The 16,136-nt window shown below is 44.3% G+C and overlaps 1 protein-coding gene across 2 annotated transcripts in view; it reads left to right on the top strand.

The window, feature by feature from the left end:
• The first annotated feature begins 321 nt into the window (after window positions 1-321).
• LOC115482272 (UPF0577 protein KIAA1324-like) overlaps window positions 322-16,136 on the top strand; it is an 88,354-nt gene continuing 72,539 nt past the window's right edge. Inside the window, exons 1-4 of one of the 2 annotated variants that reach the window (XM_030221937.1) lie at window positions 322-438; window positions 1,780-1,969; window positions 10,677-10,824; window positions 12,794-12,874. In XM_030221937.1, the coding sequence (XP_030077797.1) occupies window positions 1,812-1,969; window positions 10,677-10,824; window positions 12,794-12,874 (387 nt within the window). In that variant the 5' untranslated portion in view covers window positions 322-438; window positions 1,780-1,811. The remainder of the gene's footprint in view (window positions 439-1,779; window positions 1,970-10,676; window positions 10,825-12,793; window positions 12,875-16,136) is intronic. The other variant, XM_030221936.1, reaches the window with a different exon arrangement.

The raw sequence follows: 16,136 nt of genomic DNA, 5'->3' as shown, positions 1-16,136 counted from the left end.
TGCATAAATTGTATGCCTAAATTGAAGCCTGAAAGTCACATGGTCTAAATTTGAGAACCTGTTTGAAAATTGCTTCCCTAAACATGCAGTACAACACAGACATGCTCAATTATACAACACACACACATACTAACAAAAACAAGAGATACATATATAGAAACATACACAATAAAATCAATCCACCCACACAAATATATGTATGAAAACCAGGTGTATCTACAAGTTGTATATAAAAATGATTGTGAATTCAATAAGAATATATAAACATAAAGAAAAATACTGGCTCATTGCTTTTTTTTTCCTTGATATTTTTGCAGTCTGAATATCATTATGAATACACTGAATGTAACAGCTTTGGCTCTCGATGGAGAGTGGCAGTGCCACACAGCGTAGGACTCTGCACTGGCCTGCCCGATCCAGTGGAGGGCAAAGAATGCTGTAAGTTAACATCACTGCTATTATGTCTTTGATGTCTCACCACTATCATTTTATTACAAATATGATTAGAAATTAATTTTAGGGATAAATTTGTTTGCTTACATTAGAGCCCTTTTACTAAAGCTTAGTGTGCACTAACTGCTGCGTCCTATTTTATACCTATGGGCCACGTGGCACTTAGCGCACACTAATGTCCATTAGCGCACACTAAGCTTTAGCAAAAGGGCCCAGATGTTAGCAATTAGATGGAACAGCATACTGAGACAATGATAAATATTCCATTCATAGGGAACTGTGACCATAATATCTCACTGGAACACTGGATCATTACTGGCTCAGATGGAGTGCCCCCAAACACTGTGCTGAGACACTAGGTCAATAATGACTCAGAGGGCTCCCTAACATCTTCTAGGACATTGGTTCTATGTTAGTCCAGAGGGGAGCCTGGGTTGATAATAATGCAGAGAGAAGAGTGACTCCTAACACAGTGCTGGGACAATACATCAGTGCTGGCTCAGAGGTGAAAGTGTCCCCTGAAACCATACTGGGCTGTTAGCACGTCACTGGCTCAAAGGTAAGGGTGTCCCTGACACCATGCTGGCAGATTGGGTCAACAATGACTCAAAGGGAAGAGTGCTCCCTAACACCTGGGGCTTTGGGTCAATACTCAGTACTAGCTGAAAGGGAAGAGGACCTCCTAAAATGTCTTTCTTTAAATGGCATTGTACCTTCACTTTGCTTTTACAATAAAAGAAAAAGAGAGTCTAGGGATTATTCATGGAGAGTTATTGTTCTTTTTTTTTTTTTTTAGATTCTCTGATTCTGGCCCCTGTGCTGCTGATAAGACTAAGGGGCAGTTATTTCTACCTGCATTTAATGTGAGCAGGCTTAAGACAAGAGGGGAAAATGCATGCATTAATTGCATTTTAAAATCACTGTGTAACTTTCTGGCATATCCCATGCATAAATACTAAAGTACCTATGTTGTCTACTTTTGTTGAAATTACATAGGTAAACTCCTTTCAGCCAGCAATCTTGTGTGCAGTTTTGTATTGCCTTCCCCATATCTCTCTTCTGTGGGTTGGGGTGGGATAAGGGGTCTTACAATATCTGATTGTTATATTATTTTCATGTTTTATCATTATCATGTTGCCCAATATCCTTCTGTAACACTAAATGTCTATTTTTTAGCATATTCCCACTACACATGATGTATTGTAAGCCACATTGAGCCTGCAAAGAGGTGGGAAAATGTGGGATACAAATGCAATAAATAAATACAAAAAAATAAAATCCATTCTAGATTGCTTGATCTTTTCTTGTGTTGTGTTTTCTCTCTAGCTTTTTCCTGCAAGGCTGGTGAGTTCTTAGACATGAAAGAACAGACTTGTAAGCCCTGTGCTGAAGGCACATACTCGCTGGGTACAGGTGTACGCTTCGACGATTGGGATGATTTGCCAAAAGGATTTACAAATGTAGCAACGAACCTTGAAGCTGAAGCTGGCTTTAACTCTGTGGAAAATTGTACCACGTAAGTAGCTCCACACAGTTTTCCTGGAACATGGTGGCCTTAGCAGGAAAGAGTTGGGAGACACACTTGTTTGTTTGTTTGTTTTTTTCCATTTTTGACTGAAATCAAATGTTACCCAAGATGAAAACTGAAATAAAGCCTAGAACTTGTTTTACATAAACAAATGCACAGTGCCAAGAAATTAACTATTGATGAGGAAAAAGAGCATCTCCACACATTTCTTTCTCTTCTCTCTCACTGTATTACACTGTAAAGAAGACTATTCCCAGGTATTTCTATCCCTTCAATCTAACTGTATCACAACCCAGCAGGAGGTGTAACTCTGGTGTCAGTACACCTGGCATTAGTCCCTAGTCTGGACATGCTGGATATTGCAGAGAAGTCTTTGTCCTGGAATCAGTATGTGAGCACATCTGGTAATTTTCCATAGTGCACCTATTAAACCCAACTCACTGGAGGTACTGAGAGGTTATTTGGTGAGACTATGTGGGTTTGGAGAAAACATGTCTTTTGTTTTCCCCCTGAACATCAAAGGGAAAGCATCTTGTTCCTGAAACTCTGCTGTATCTACATATCAGGGACCTAGAATAGAGAGACACTCTGTTCCCCCCAAAAAAGAATAAAAGTGTAAGGTGGCTAATTGGAAACTCAGTTTTGGCTCTCGCACAGCTCAGCCTTATTCCAGGTACATTATGGAAGCAGCCATGGGGAAGGGTTCCTTGTTCTAGCAAGCTGGCCTAAACGCTGAGCTTGCAGGTAGCAGGAGAGAAAACAAAAAATACAGAAAGGGTTTTGGGGGGCCCAAAAACCATAGGAGCCAGCTCTGTAGGTTCAGTGGGTGATTGTGTCCAGGGAGAGGTAATTTTCATTGGGTTTAGCACCCTCAATAATTCTGAAAAGTTGGCTCCTATGGTCCAAACAGAGTAAAGGAAGAAGAAGCAGAGCCACATATGAACTCAGTTCCCCAGGAGATGTTCCTGCAACTCTAAGTGGAAGATGATTTATTAAATGCTAACCCAGCAAGGGCCCTGGGAAGCTGTCTAGAAGGATGAGAGCATGGAGTGGAAGAAAGAGCAAAATCTTCATGCCTATAGGAAGAGGAATGTAATGCTGTTGTAAATATTGTTCTCCAAGGACTGAGTGACATCATCTGATGGAGCCTATTGCAGACGCTGCTTAGCGTATACAGCTATTTAAAAAATTCAAGCAGCATCCCACTGCCCATGTGCTGATGCCTTCCTGCCCGGTGTGAGCACAGGTTCCTCAGTCTGTTTTTTTTCTGTGGAGCTGAGAGGTTGTGTCTTTGTAGTGTCTCCTAAGCGCTTTTCAACAGATATTTTATTTTCTTAGGTTTTTCAGCTCTTAAAGCTTTCTTTCTTTTTCATGTGGCTCTTTAGGCTCCTTTCAGGCCTAAGCACTGACCCTGATTTGAGCTTTACCCTTTTTGTCGCTCAAGATTGAGGAATTTAATTTAGCCGCAATTCTTTTCTCGATGTCCATGAAGACCACCAGTGACTTCAAAAGGTGTACCCAATGCAGTCAGGTGATTCTGTAACCAGTGAAGAAACAGTAACTACCTCAAGCGTTCATTTTGCTATTATTTACCATGCTTAACAGTGGCGTAGGAGGGGGGGGGGCGGTCCGCCCCGGGTGCATGCCACTGGGGGGTGTCGGCGCCTCGCTGGTTCCTTGCTCTCTCTGCCGAGAGCAGGGAACCAGCGAGGTGCCGACACCCCCCAGCGGCGTGCACTCGGCGGATTGAATCTCCCGCCCGTCCCTCACCGCCTTCCAGGTATGTTCTCGAGGGGGGGGGTTGCGCTCCGGAGGGGGGAGGGTGCGCCGCACTGCACTCGGGGGGGGGGGGGGTACGCAACGGCAACCCGCCCCGGGTGTCAGCTGCCTTCGCGACGCCACTGATGCTTAATGTCTGTTGGGTTACTATTAAACTGGAGTGGACTCATTTATATCAACACCCCTTGGACAAGAAACAGTGTGGTAGCCAGAAATTAGGAGAGCTGTGAAGAGCAAGGGGCCTTGGAGATAATTCTGTTCCCTCCCTGCCTCACCATCTTATCATTTGTGTAACCCCAGAGTTTGCCCTCACACAGGTGTCTGCCTGAGAGTCCTTACCAGGGCCGGACCTGGGGCAGGGCTGCTGCCACTCCCCAGATCATAGCCGCTCCTGACCCCTCCCCCCAGGATCACCGCTGCCGCAACTGAGGTACCTTGGGGCTGGCGGGGATCTCAAGGCCCCGCCAGCAGAAGAATCAGCACTGTTCTTCATTCTATGCCTGCTGTGCCCCTGCAGTTGCTTTTTTTCTCTCATGCATGCTCAGTTTCAAAACCAAGCATGCGCCTGAGGAGGAGAAGCAGCCGCTCGACATGGTGGTAGAAGCGAGTGAAGAGCAGCACGGGAGGGGGGCCCGGAGCCTGAGTTTTCTCTCTCCTGCTCCTGTCAGGACCTGATCACTTGGAGCCCATCAGGAGAGAGACCCCGGTGCCGGGCCACCCTTGGAGGCCCTGGGCCTGGGGAATTGTGCCCCTCCTGCCCCCCTCTCGGTGGCCCTGCTCCCTACAGTGTTTCTGTCTCATTGTATCACACTCTACAGACAATATATAACATTCCATGGTGCTTCTCTCACTTTTCTCTCACTAATAGGGCCCTGTTTACTAAGCCGCGTCTACACGGTTAGTTAATTGTAGGTGCGTTAAAAACGCTAACGCGCTTTAGTAAACGGCCCTAAGTCACACTGTAGGGAGTAAAGTCCAACCCTGTCCCTTCTACCTTCCCACATGACCTTGTGTTGGTCACTGAACATTCCATTGCCTGAGGTACAAATGGAGGGGGTCTGTTTACTAACTAATAATAAAATAATGCATTCTTACACTATTTTACAGCAAGTTGTTTCCTGTGCGATTTACGAAATTGCATTCTCCAAGATCAAGCAAGCCTATAATTTTCACAAGTGAGTAAACGCAACCCATGTTGCCCAGTCCGGAGCTTATTCCATGCTTTAAAGAGCTTTGCGGAGCGACTTGCTCCACTGCGCATGTACAAATGCCTTCATGCCCGCTGCGAGAGTGTGGGACCATTTTTTTTACCGTGGTGGGGAGTGGATGCCACTTTTCTATGCTCCTCATAGACCCAGTTCGTAAAGAGCTTAGAGTGCTTTCAGCGTCACTTTTTCACCGTGTTTTTCTTGTGTCCTGTGTTCAGGTTTTTTAGTTATTTTTTCCTGCTTTTAAGTTTCCTTTTCTGCGTCTTTAGACCGCATTTAGACCTTGACTTCAGTTGGGTTCTCCTTTGTTTTTTCTCTTGTGCTGTGCCACCTTTTTGGCACCATCAATTTTGTTTGATTTGGCCACAGAAGTTTTTCCTTCCATGTCCACAAAGGTTCCCAGTGGCTTAAAGTGTTCTTCCCTGTGCAATAGGACCATATCTGGTAAAGACACTCATTCTTGGTGTCTTCAGTATTTGGGGCCTGATCAGAGCCCTTACAATTATGTCCTGTGTCTTCGCATGAAAAAAAGGATTCAGTTGGCCAGAGAAGCTCAATGTGAGAAGTTTTTTGGAGCCTAGTCCGAATCCTTGCTGTCGGCATCAGCATCGACAGAGTCAGCATCAATGGAGTCGACATCAGCATTGGGTGTTGCATCGGCATCAGGGGCATCGGTCTCCTTGGCTGCTAGACCTGTAGACACTGGGAGAAGTTGTGCATCGAGTGGGTCTCCACCTGTCTTGGTACCCTGCTGTGCAGAGTCCCCCAAGACTGACCAGACCCGACCCCAAGGTGATGGGAGGATTCAACTTCATCCTAGTGAGCACCGAGGGGACTCAATGACCGGTCAAAAACACACAGTGCCAGGAGCTCCAGGATGTTGAAGGAGTCAGCACCTGAGAAATGTCAGCACCAGAAGGACCACTCCCCCTCCATACAAGAGGTGCCAGTGTGATGGTCTCCATGCAGCCAGGACCAGCCTCTCATCTCAATCCCAGCAGTTCTCCAGACTGTCTCTGAGCTGATGCCCCAGCCTTTCCTGGTGTCGGCCCTCAACGAACGCATCCTGGCCTTGTTCCCTGAACTGCCGGCTGGCTTCATTCAACAGAGTGCGTCGGCATTGAGGGTGCTTGTGCTTTTCATGCCTCTAGTTGCAGCTCCGCTTGGCCCTCAGCCCACAGTGAGGCTTCTGACGCAGGTGTAGCATGTGATCCCCGCGTCGACTGCTGCCCAAGCCAGCACTCCCTCAACATTTGTGGGGGCAGTTTCGCTGGAGTCGATGTGGAAGCTGACTCCTCGATGCCTCTCTTGGAGACATGGCTCCTCTAGGTCGAGGCAGGCTCAGTCTCCGCTTTCTCCAGAGGAGTTTTTGATACTGATGAGGATTGCTCTTAGGACTGGGACCCTTGGTACTTCTCAGAGGAGTCTTATGGGGTACCATCTGACACCTCCCCTCTACAGGAAAGGAGAAAGTCTCCTCCAGTGGGCCTTTCCCTCTTTTTTTAAAGAAATGGCGGCTGCTATTCCATTTCCTTTGGAAGTGGAGGAAGAGCCCAGGGCCAAGATGCTCGAGGTCCTGAACTACAAATCTCCTCCTAGAGAGGCTGTGACGGTCCCGCTTCATGAGATCTTACATGATGTTCTCGTGTGGGGATTGGCGTTCCCTCTGTCCCAGTGCTCCTCATGAAATTTGATAATGTACCGGATTCAGAGTACCCCTGGGTTTGATAAATCTCAGCTGCCTCATCATTCCCTGGTGGTTGAATCTGCCCTCAAGAAGGCCAGGAGATAGAACCTTGGACTTTTTTGGATGTAAGATGTTTCAGGCCTCTATTCTCATCTCCTGTATTCAATCTTATCAGCTGTTCATGAGTGTATACTTGTGGGACTTGGTGCGCAAGCAGCTAGATTTGGCAGACACTCTCCCTCTGGAGCAGGCTAAATCGCTTTGCCAGTTGGCCAAGAAGCAGAAGACGTGTCATAAGCTCTTGGCCAGGGGCTCCTACAACACTTTTGATGTGGCTTCAGAATGTGGCTGTGTGTCTCTGACTTAGAACCCGCGGTTCAGCAGAGATTGGTGGATGCCACATGCAGGGGGGAGGGGGATAATCTTTTTGGAGAGAAGGTGGAGGAGGTCATTGACCAAGAAACATACTGATACCATCTATTCTGTTTCTTGCCAGGTGCCTTCTGCATTTGCCTCATCCTCGCAAAGGTCTTTTGGCAAGTCGAGGAGAGATGCCTACTAAGAGACATAGGTATGCCGCCTTGCCTGCCTCAAGAGGCTCAACCCCAGTACACTCATTCACATCAACACTGTGCACCTAAGGCCCCTGCAGCTTCCGAGTCGAAGCAAGGGGCAAGCTTTTGATTGGCTCCAGCAGACCATAGCCGCATTAACAGTGACTGTACTGAATTATTTGCGAGTTGGGGGTAGGCTGAAGTTTTTCCACAAATGGTAACCCCTTGTAACTTCTGACTTGTGGGTTCTTCAAATAGCCCATCTTGGTTATGGCCTGCCTTGGTGACAAAAGACCAACAGATTGCCCACCGAGAGCTCATTACTTTAGCTCTCACAAGGAACTCTCAGTCCTTATCAAAGGGTTCACCTCATTGCGATTAATGCTTATCATCAACATGTAGAGGGTAAACCCATCTCTGGACAGCCTCTGGTTCAGCCTTCATGAGAGGTTTGCTTTTGTCAAAATCCCCTGTCAAACTTCCACCAGTGTCATGGGATCTCAGTGTCGTTCTTACCCAGCTGAAGAAAGCTCCTTTCAAGCCACTGGGTTCCTGTCATCTGAAGTACTTGACCTGGAAGGTCATTTTCTTGGTGGCTGTTACTTCTGCTCAAATGGGCCAATGGGCTTCAGGCCTTAGTAGTAGATGCACCTTACACTAGGTTTCATCACAACAGAGTTGTCCTCTGCACACACCCTAAGTTCCTGCCTAAGGTGGTGTTGGAATTCCATCTGAACCACTCGATTGACTTGCAAACATTCTTTCCCCGACCTCATGCCCATCCTGGTGAGAGCATCTTGCACACCTTGGACTACAAGCGAACACTGGCCCTTTACTTGGAACAGACTAGACCCCACAGACAGTCCACCCAACTTTTTGTTTCTTTTGATCCCAATAGGATGGGGGGGGGGGGGGGTTTGCCATCGGAAAATGCACAATCTGTAATTGGCTGGCAGAGTGCCTTTGTATTGCTGCATGGTATGACCGCACCTCAAATATTATGTGCAATTCTGGTCACTGCATTTCCAAAAAGATGTGGAGGGGCATAATTGAATGGGGACGACCATCTCTAACGAAGCCCATCTCTGAGGACGTCCCCGCGAATGGGCGGGGCATCCCATATTATCAAAACAAGATGGGCGTCTATCTTTCGTTTCGATAATACGGTTGGGGACGCCCAAATCTCAACATTTAGGTCGACCTTAGAGATGGGTGACCTCAGTTTTCGCTGATTAATGGAAATCGAGGATGCCCATCTCAAAAATGACCAAATTCAAGGCATTTGGTTGTGGGAGGAGCCAGCATTCATAGTGTACTGGTCCCCCTGACATGCCAGGACAACAACCGGGCACCCTAGGGGGCAATGCAGTGGACTTCACAAATTGCTCCCAGGTGCATAGCTCCCTTACCTTGGGTGTTGAGCCCCCTAAAACCCACTCCCCACAACTGTACACCACTACCATAGCCCTTATGGATTAAGGGGGGCACCTACATGTGTGTACAGTGGGTTTTGGGTGGGTTTTGGAGGGCTCGCATTTACCACCACAAGTGTAACAGGTGGGGGGGGGGGGGGGGGATGGGCCTGGGTCCACCTGCCTGAAGTGCACTGCACCCACTAAAAACTGCTCCATGGACCAGCATACTGCTGTGATGGAGCTGGGTATGACATTTGAGGCTGGCATAGAGGCTGGCAATAAATGTTTTTTAATTTTTGTTTTTTGGGTGGGAGGGGGTTGGTGACCACTGGGGGAGTAAGGAGAGGTCATCCCCGATTCCCTCAGGTGGTCATCTGGTCAGTTTGGGCACCTTTTCACAGCTTGGTCATGAAAAAAAAAAGGGACCAAGTAAAGTCGGCCAAATGCTCGTCAGGGGCGCCCTTCTTTTTTCCATTATCGGCCGAGGACGCCCATCTGTTAACTATGCCCTCGTCCCGCCTTTGGTACGCTGCCGACATGCCCCTGTGAACTTTGGTCGTCCCCGCGACGGAAAGGAGTTGAGGACGCCCAAAATCGGCTTTTGATTATGCCGATTTGGGCGACCCTGAGAGAAGGACGCCCATCTCCTGATTTATGTCGAAAGATGGGTGCTCTTCTCTTTTGATTATGCCCCTGATAGTGGAATTAAGAAAAGTACAGAGAAGGGTGACAAAAATGATAAATGGGATGGAACGACTTCCCTATGAGGAAAGGATGAAGTGCCTAGGGCTCTTCAGCTTGGAGAAAAGATGACTGAGGGGAGATATAATAGAGGCTTATAAAATAATGAGTGGAGTGGAACAGGTAGACGTGAATCACTTGTTTACTGTTGCCAAAAATACTAGGACTAGGGGGCACACGATGAAGCTACTAAGTAGTAAATTTAAAATGAATTGGAGAAAATATTTCTTCATTCAATGTGTTAACTAAACTCTGGAATTCATTGCCAGAGAATGTAGTAAAAGCAGTTAGCTTAGCGGGGTTTAAAAAAAAGTTTGGATAGTTTCCATAAGCCATTATTAAAATGGACTTGGGGAAAATCTACTACTTATTTCTAGGATAAGCAGCATAAAATGTATTGTACTGTTTTTGTTCTTGCCAGGTACTTGTAATCTGAATTGGCCACTGTTGGAAACAGGATGCTAGGCTTGATGGACTTTCGGTCTGTCTCAGTATGGCAATACTTATGTTCTTTCACTTATGCCCAGGCTGGGCTGACCCTGGAGGGTCATGTCAAGGCTCAAAATATCAGAGCCATGACTGTGTCAGTAGCCTACTTGTGGTCAGCCTCCATTGAAGAAATTTGCAAGGCTGCAATGTGGTCTTCAGTCCACACATTCACATCTCACTACTGCCTTGATCAGGATACCCAACGCAACAGTTGGTTTGGTCAGACAGTACTGCAGAATCTGTTTGGGGTCTAGAATTCAACTCCACCCTCCTAGGCCCATTTTGTTCTGTTTCAGGCTACACTCTTACTCAGTTTGTATGTAGTTTCAGGTTGATCTGTCCTTATCATTGCAAGGCCCTATTGACCTATTGATGGTTGTTCTTTTCGGTGAGCCTGGTAGCTAGGGATTCCCCCCCCTTATGAGAATTATAGGCCTGCTTGTCCTCAGAGAAAGTGATGATACTTACCTGTAGCAAGTATTCTCCAAAGACAGCAGGCCTTATATTCTCACAAACCCTTCCATCTCCCCTTGAAGTTGTCCCCTCTCTTTTTCATATGCTTTAGTATTGGACTGATGCTCTTGCAGCGGGCGGGAAGTCTCTCGCTCCACAAACCTCTTTAAGCTTGGAATAAGCTCTGGACTGGGCAATGCAGGTCACGTTTACCCACATGTAAGAATATAAGGTCTGCTGTCCTCGGAGAATACTTGCTATACAGGTAGGTATCTTTACTATATATGATCAGTGATGGAATTTGAGTCTTGGTCTCTGTTATTATCTTTCCAATTCACTTTTATTCCTTTAATAATATTCTTACCTCAGATCAACATGGACTCCCCATGGGAAATACATCACTTCTAATACAGATGAGTGCACAGCTACCCTGATGTATGCCATCAATCTGAAGCAGCCCGGGGCAGTCTCTTTTGAATATTATTACCCTGACAGCAGCATCGTTTTTGAGTTCTATGTAAGCAAACAGAATCTTTTTTTTTTTTTTTTTCAATTTTTAATATTGGAAGTGTGCAGGAGTGCTGACCAGGGCTGTTTTTTTCCATTCTGTTATTGATTTAAATGGATTTGGTGCTACTATCTCAGGACCTCCAAAAGCCAGGCTACCAAAATTCTGCAGAGCCAGTGGTGCCAGTCTAAATTCAAGTTTTCATTAGATTTTAATATAGTGCTGCTTTTCTTTTTCTTATTCCAGTTCACTCTGGTCTTGACATAATAACAAAGTAAATATAGCAGATAAAGGTCAAAATAGTCCATCTAATCTGCCCAATTGAGATGCACACATAAATTCCCATGTGTAACCCTATGTCAGTTCCTCCCTCCTCCATTAACTGACCTTTCAGTCCTTTTGCTATTGCTGCCCTTTTGTCATTGACCAGGAATTTGCTTGCTTTTCCCCATTGCACTTGAATGGAAGGCAGAATATTTTTTGATGTGAGCCAGATCTTTAGAGGTGATGGGTAGAGAAAGGAATAGCATTGTCATTGGAGTTGGGATCTATTTTACCTCACTGAGGCCAAATATGCCTAGGTTTTTCCAAGGATAGCTAAGAGTCCTTTTGGGAAGTCCTTACACTACAACCTGGGATGTGCAGAAAAAAGCTTGCCACATAGATATTATGGGCTTTGTCCATTTAATACTTTAAATGTCAGAATGAAATCTTGAACAATGGAGACTTTTCAATAGCTGTAAGACATGGTCTCTAGGTCCGAGTCTCCCGTTAATCCATTCCCTCTAGATGTATTTTGCAATCTTTAGATCATTTTCTGAGACTGTCCTTTATAGAATGCATTGCTATACTCTGATCTTGATAAATGAATGGCTCTGGGGCAAGATAGAGACACAGTAGGCAAATAGTCCTAAGATGAACAAATGAAGAGTTTGTTAGTCAAGATGTGAGTAGATATAGATCAGAGTTTAGCCAGACTCTTACATTTATTTTACTGTCACCTGAATTGAGGGAAGGAATCTACTCAAAGGTATCTGGAACCCTGGAACTGGCTTTAATTTCCCAACAACATTCTCGAAGCTGCAATCTTACTATTTCAATTGCATGGTGAGGCAGGTCCCCTGGGAGTCCTACAAAACCTGCTAGCCCTATGCAGTTGAAACTATGAGATTGCTGTATAGGAGCCAGTTCTGTGGTACTGAGAATGACCAATATTGAGTAAGCTCCTTCTTTGATTCTAGGGATGAGTAATCCATATTATGTTTGGTGCCCGCAATCATTTTGAAAAGTTGGCACCTATACATTTTAGCACCACCCCAATAGTAAGAATGAGGGTGATGGTCTCCCAAACAGCTTAGAGGGATCATTGTTGCTCAACCATAGTGTTTCAGATGTTTTTAAACATTTAGTTTGTCTATGGTCCTAGAACTACATGGCCACCATTTCTAGACACATATTAATGCATTTTTTTTACCTCCTCTGGCACTACCCTCAGTAATGAGAACAATATCTGAACATCACTACCAAACAGATGTTAATATGTCATTGATACCTCTACATTGAATGTGTTATATTTATTTACCATGTGCATGCTAAAGAGAATTTTGTATATGTTGTAGTACATATTGTCCATTTTAAAATGAAATCATTCTCTCTCTCTCTCTCTCTCTGCTTTTATGAACAGAATCTTTCAAATTCACAGGAAATTTGGCTACTGAATGAAAAATTATTTAACTGTGATATACAGCTGTTTCCTTATTATTTATAGTTAGATTTGAATGATAATCAAAAACTAAAACTATTCTGGTCCGTTTAATTTTTCAAGTTCCAATCTTGCAAACAAAGAAACACTATTTGAAGCAGTAGAGAACCACTAAATCTGATGACAGAGTTATATCATTTATGTCCACATTTCTACTTATTGCTATGGCTGCTGTCATGTAAGAGCTAGACGTCATGTAGTACTTCTCTATACTAGGTTCAGAATGACCAGTGCCAACCAAATGTGGAAGAATCAAAGTGGTTGAAAATCACAGAAAAGGGATGGGAATATCACAATGTAAGTATATAGTACCTCAATGTAAAGAGAGAAAACATGGATATCATTACACAAGAATATACCATCTTGGACCAGACTGGTGGCTGCCATGCAGAAGTTTCCTGGTTTTATTATCTTGTCTAGTTTTCTGCTTCCCAGGTAGGATGGGACTGGAGATGCTACAGAGGTAGTGTTCACAGCCTCCTATGGGTAGAGATTCATGGCCATTACTTAAGTGTGACACTTAGCAGGTGGATTTAGGGTCAGTGAGTGCAGGGTTCTGGAAAGAGCCCTGGTGCATGAATCCTGGCAGTCATGTGCCATGACTATCACTGCAATGACTAGACTAGGTATGATGGGAGCTACATGGTAAAAAGGGAGGCACAGCCAGAGTTTGAACCACTTGGAAACCTGTGTGAATAAACTTGTCTAAGTGTTAATCTGAATAATTGTTGTGAGTTGGTCTGTGGGCTGTCTATGTGGCCTTACCTCCTGTTTGTTTTGAACACTTTTATTTGATCCATGATAATTATTTTTGTTAGCCCTAAACAACTCCTGAATAAATCATATTTTTTAGTTAAAGATTTCAACTTATATTCAAATATATTCCAAGAATAACCAAAGATTGCTCAGAAATGTAGAAAAGTTAAGTCAGAGGAAAAAGAGAGGCACTCGTTGAACTTAGCAAATATTTTCAACATGCTGCAAGACAAGATAATGAGAAGTACTACAACAATGCCTGCAAGGAATAAAAATCAGAAAATATTACAGGAAGAACAAAAATCAGCTTTCCTAAAGCTACAAAGAGCTGGAATGCTAAGATGCTCATATTGAATGATGCTGAGATCAAGAAAAATGGAAAGAGTACTCAGAGTCATAATACCATAAATATCAATTGGATCAACAGCCATTTCAACCTGAACCTTACAATCAGGAGACATCGGTGATGAAAGAATTCAAAGTAGCACTGAGTTTTATCAAACAACAGAGCACCAGGCAAAGATGGCATTCCCTTTGAAATATTACAGTAATCAGATGCAGTTATTACAATATTTACAAGGTTCTAGCAGGAAATTTGGAAACCAACAACATGGCCAGCCAACAGGAAAAGATCTATATTCTTACACTGAAGAAAGGTGATCCAACTAACTGTGAAAATTATCACACAATCACTCTGACCTCACATGCCGGCAAGATTCTAATCAAGATCATTCAACGGAGACTACATCTGAAACAAGAACTGACTGAAGTGCTAGCAAGGTTCATGAAAAGGGAGGAATAAGAAACATTATTTATGGATGTGAAATGGATCATTGAAAAGATAAAGGAATACCAAAATGATATCTATATGTGTTTCATTGACTACAGCAAAGCCTTAGTCAGCATAAATCATGAAAAATTCTAGGTTACGTTAGGAAGCATGGGTATACCAGATCACCTGATAGTTCTCTTGCACAACCTTTATATTGATCAAGGAGCAATATACTTTGAATAGTTTAAAATTGGCAAAGTTGGTCCTTGCACCAGGGCACACCACCATTGGATGGATATCCTGCAGCTTAGCCAGCAAATAGTTCAGGTATCCTATCCAGCCAAAGCAGAACATTGTTTGCTTCATTTTAAGCCAGAATAGCACAAGTTAGCCACCAATATATTCATGGACAGCAAGCTGGCATTAGCCGTGGCCTGGAAGCAGCCCACTCTAACTTCTACAACAATTGTGCTTCATAAATTGGACTTTATATTTCAGATGATGCAATTGACAGCAATATGAAACGGGCGTTTGCTTCATTTTCCTAAGGTTTGGAATGTTTATCATGACTGGCAGTCCCGGGGGAGGGGGGGGCGGCTAATGCACAGACAGCAAATTTGGTTTCCTCTGCAGCATTATAAACTATGGTAGCCCAGGATAAGAACCGAGATGGAGGAGTGACTTTGTGTGGCTACGTTATTGGTGGAGAGGGATGGGGTGGAGGAGGTGGGGAGGTTGGGACCTATTGGTTTTGTTAGCTTATTTTAGTTCATTGTATTTCTGTGTTGGTTTGTATTTTTCCATTGCTTAATAAATGGAAAGAAATTTGACAAAGTTGCATACTTTCCCTATACCTGTTACATTTTTATGCAGAACAGATTATCACAGAAGTAGGACATTTCTCTGGGTAAGTGACATTATTTTGCTCTGTGCTTGGTAACTTAAAGATTGGGTTTAAAAGAGGAATTGTAGGTTATTGATAAACACAGAATTTAAAAAAAGCAAACTTTATTAACTTGTCTCCATACCCTTTTCCCCATAGATTTAAAACTTAAACTTTCTGCCATAGCATTAACAGATAGACACTCTAGAAGGCAAAGCAGGGCCTAGTTCAGTCTTCATTCCCACCCACCCCTAGTTTTTAGCATTTATAGTCAATTATTCTAATTAGGACCTCAAGAGGAGAGTTTTCATTAGAGTTTTAATTACGTTTAATTAGCTTCGGAGATGCAAACACTAAATAAATAAAACATTATACCATATAATCTTAAGGCTCTTTATATTCCTCTGATATCCCTAGTAACTTAAGAATTTTTAATTAAACAACTCTATAATACTAAGACGCAGACAGCTGTCCAGCAGTGAGAGGGGTACTATCCAGTCTTTAGCACTGAGTGTCATATTGTAAACGGGCCCGCTGCGCCAGTAGGGGGAGGAAGGAAGTCTCCTCCCCAGGATTAATCCAAGCTCCACAAATTGCCACCAACAACTGCTTTCAAATATTCTTTTCTTTTTATTTTGGTTTCCAAGTTACAGACAAAAGCTTCAGTCCAGCCCTGGGTTAGGGCTGCCCCAGGCAGGGCAGTGCTGCCCCTCACCCAGCAATCCAAAGTCTCTGCCCTTTCTTGAAGGGCTGCAATAGTCCCCTTTGAAAATACCTCTTTCCAAAGTCTGGATCCCAAGCCGTTCTGGCCTCCAAGCAGGATTGTTCCCTCCTGTCCAACCAGGGTTTCCAGCTCCAATACAGTCCTTACACCACAATCAGGAGCAGCTGGGGGAACCAGGCTTGTAACTCGTCCAGCCCTATGCCCTCCCCACAGCAAACAGTTCTAATAAAAAAACAGGCTTCCTTACAGCAGGTTTTTAAATCAAAACATCTTTTAAACATATAGATTTCCACCTTCAGGTGCTACCTTCCTCAGGGCTCTCCAGCTCCCATTCCATTCTGCTTTCTGCTTCTTGCTCAGCCTCTTTAACCCCCTCCTCCACCCAATCCATCCCCTCCTCCTCCTGCTTCTCACCCCACCCTTC

This window comes from Microcaecilia unicolor, chromosome 12 (genome assembly GCF_901765095.1).
Source record: "Microcaecilia unicolor chromosome 12, aMicUni1.1, whole genome shotgun sequence".
NCBI classification, from domain to species: Eukaryota; Metazoa; Chordata; class Amphibia; order Gymnophiona; family Siphonopidae; genus Microcaecilia; species Microcaecilia unicolor.
The sequence above is the reverse complement of the archived record's forward strand: the minus strand, read 5'-3'. Positions and strand labels throughout refer to the sequence as shown.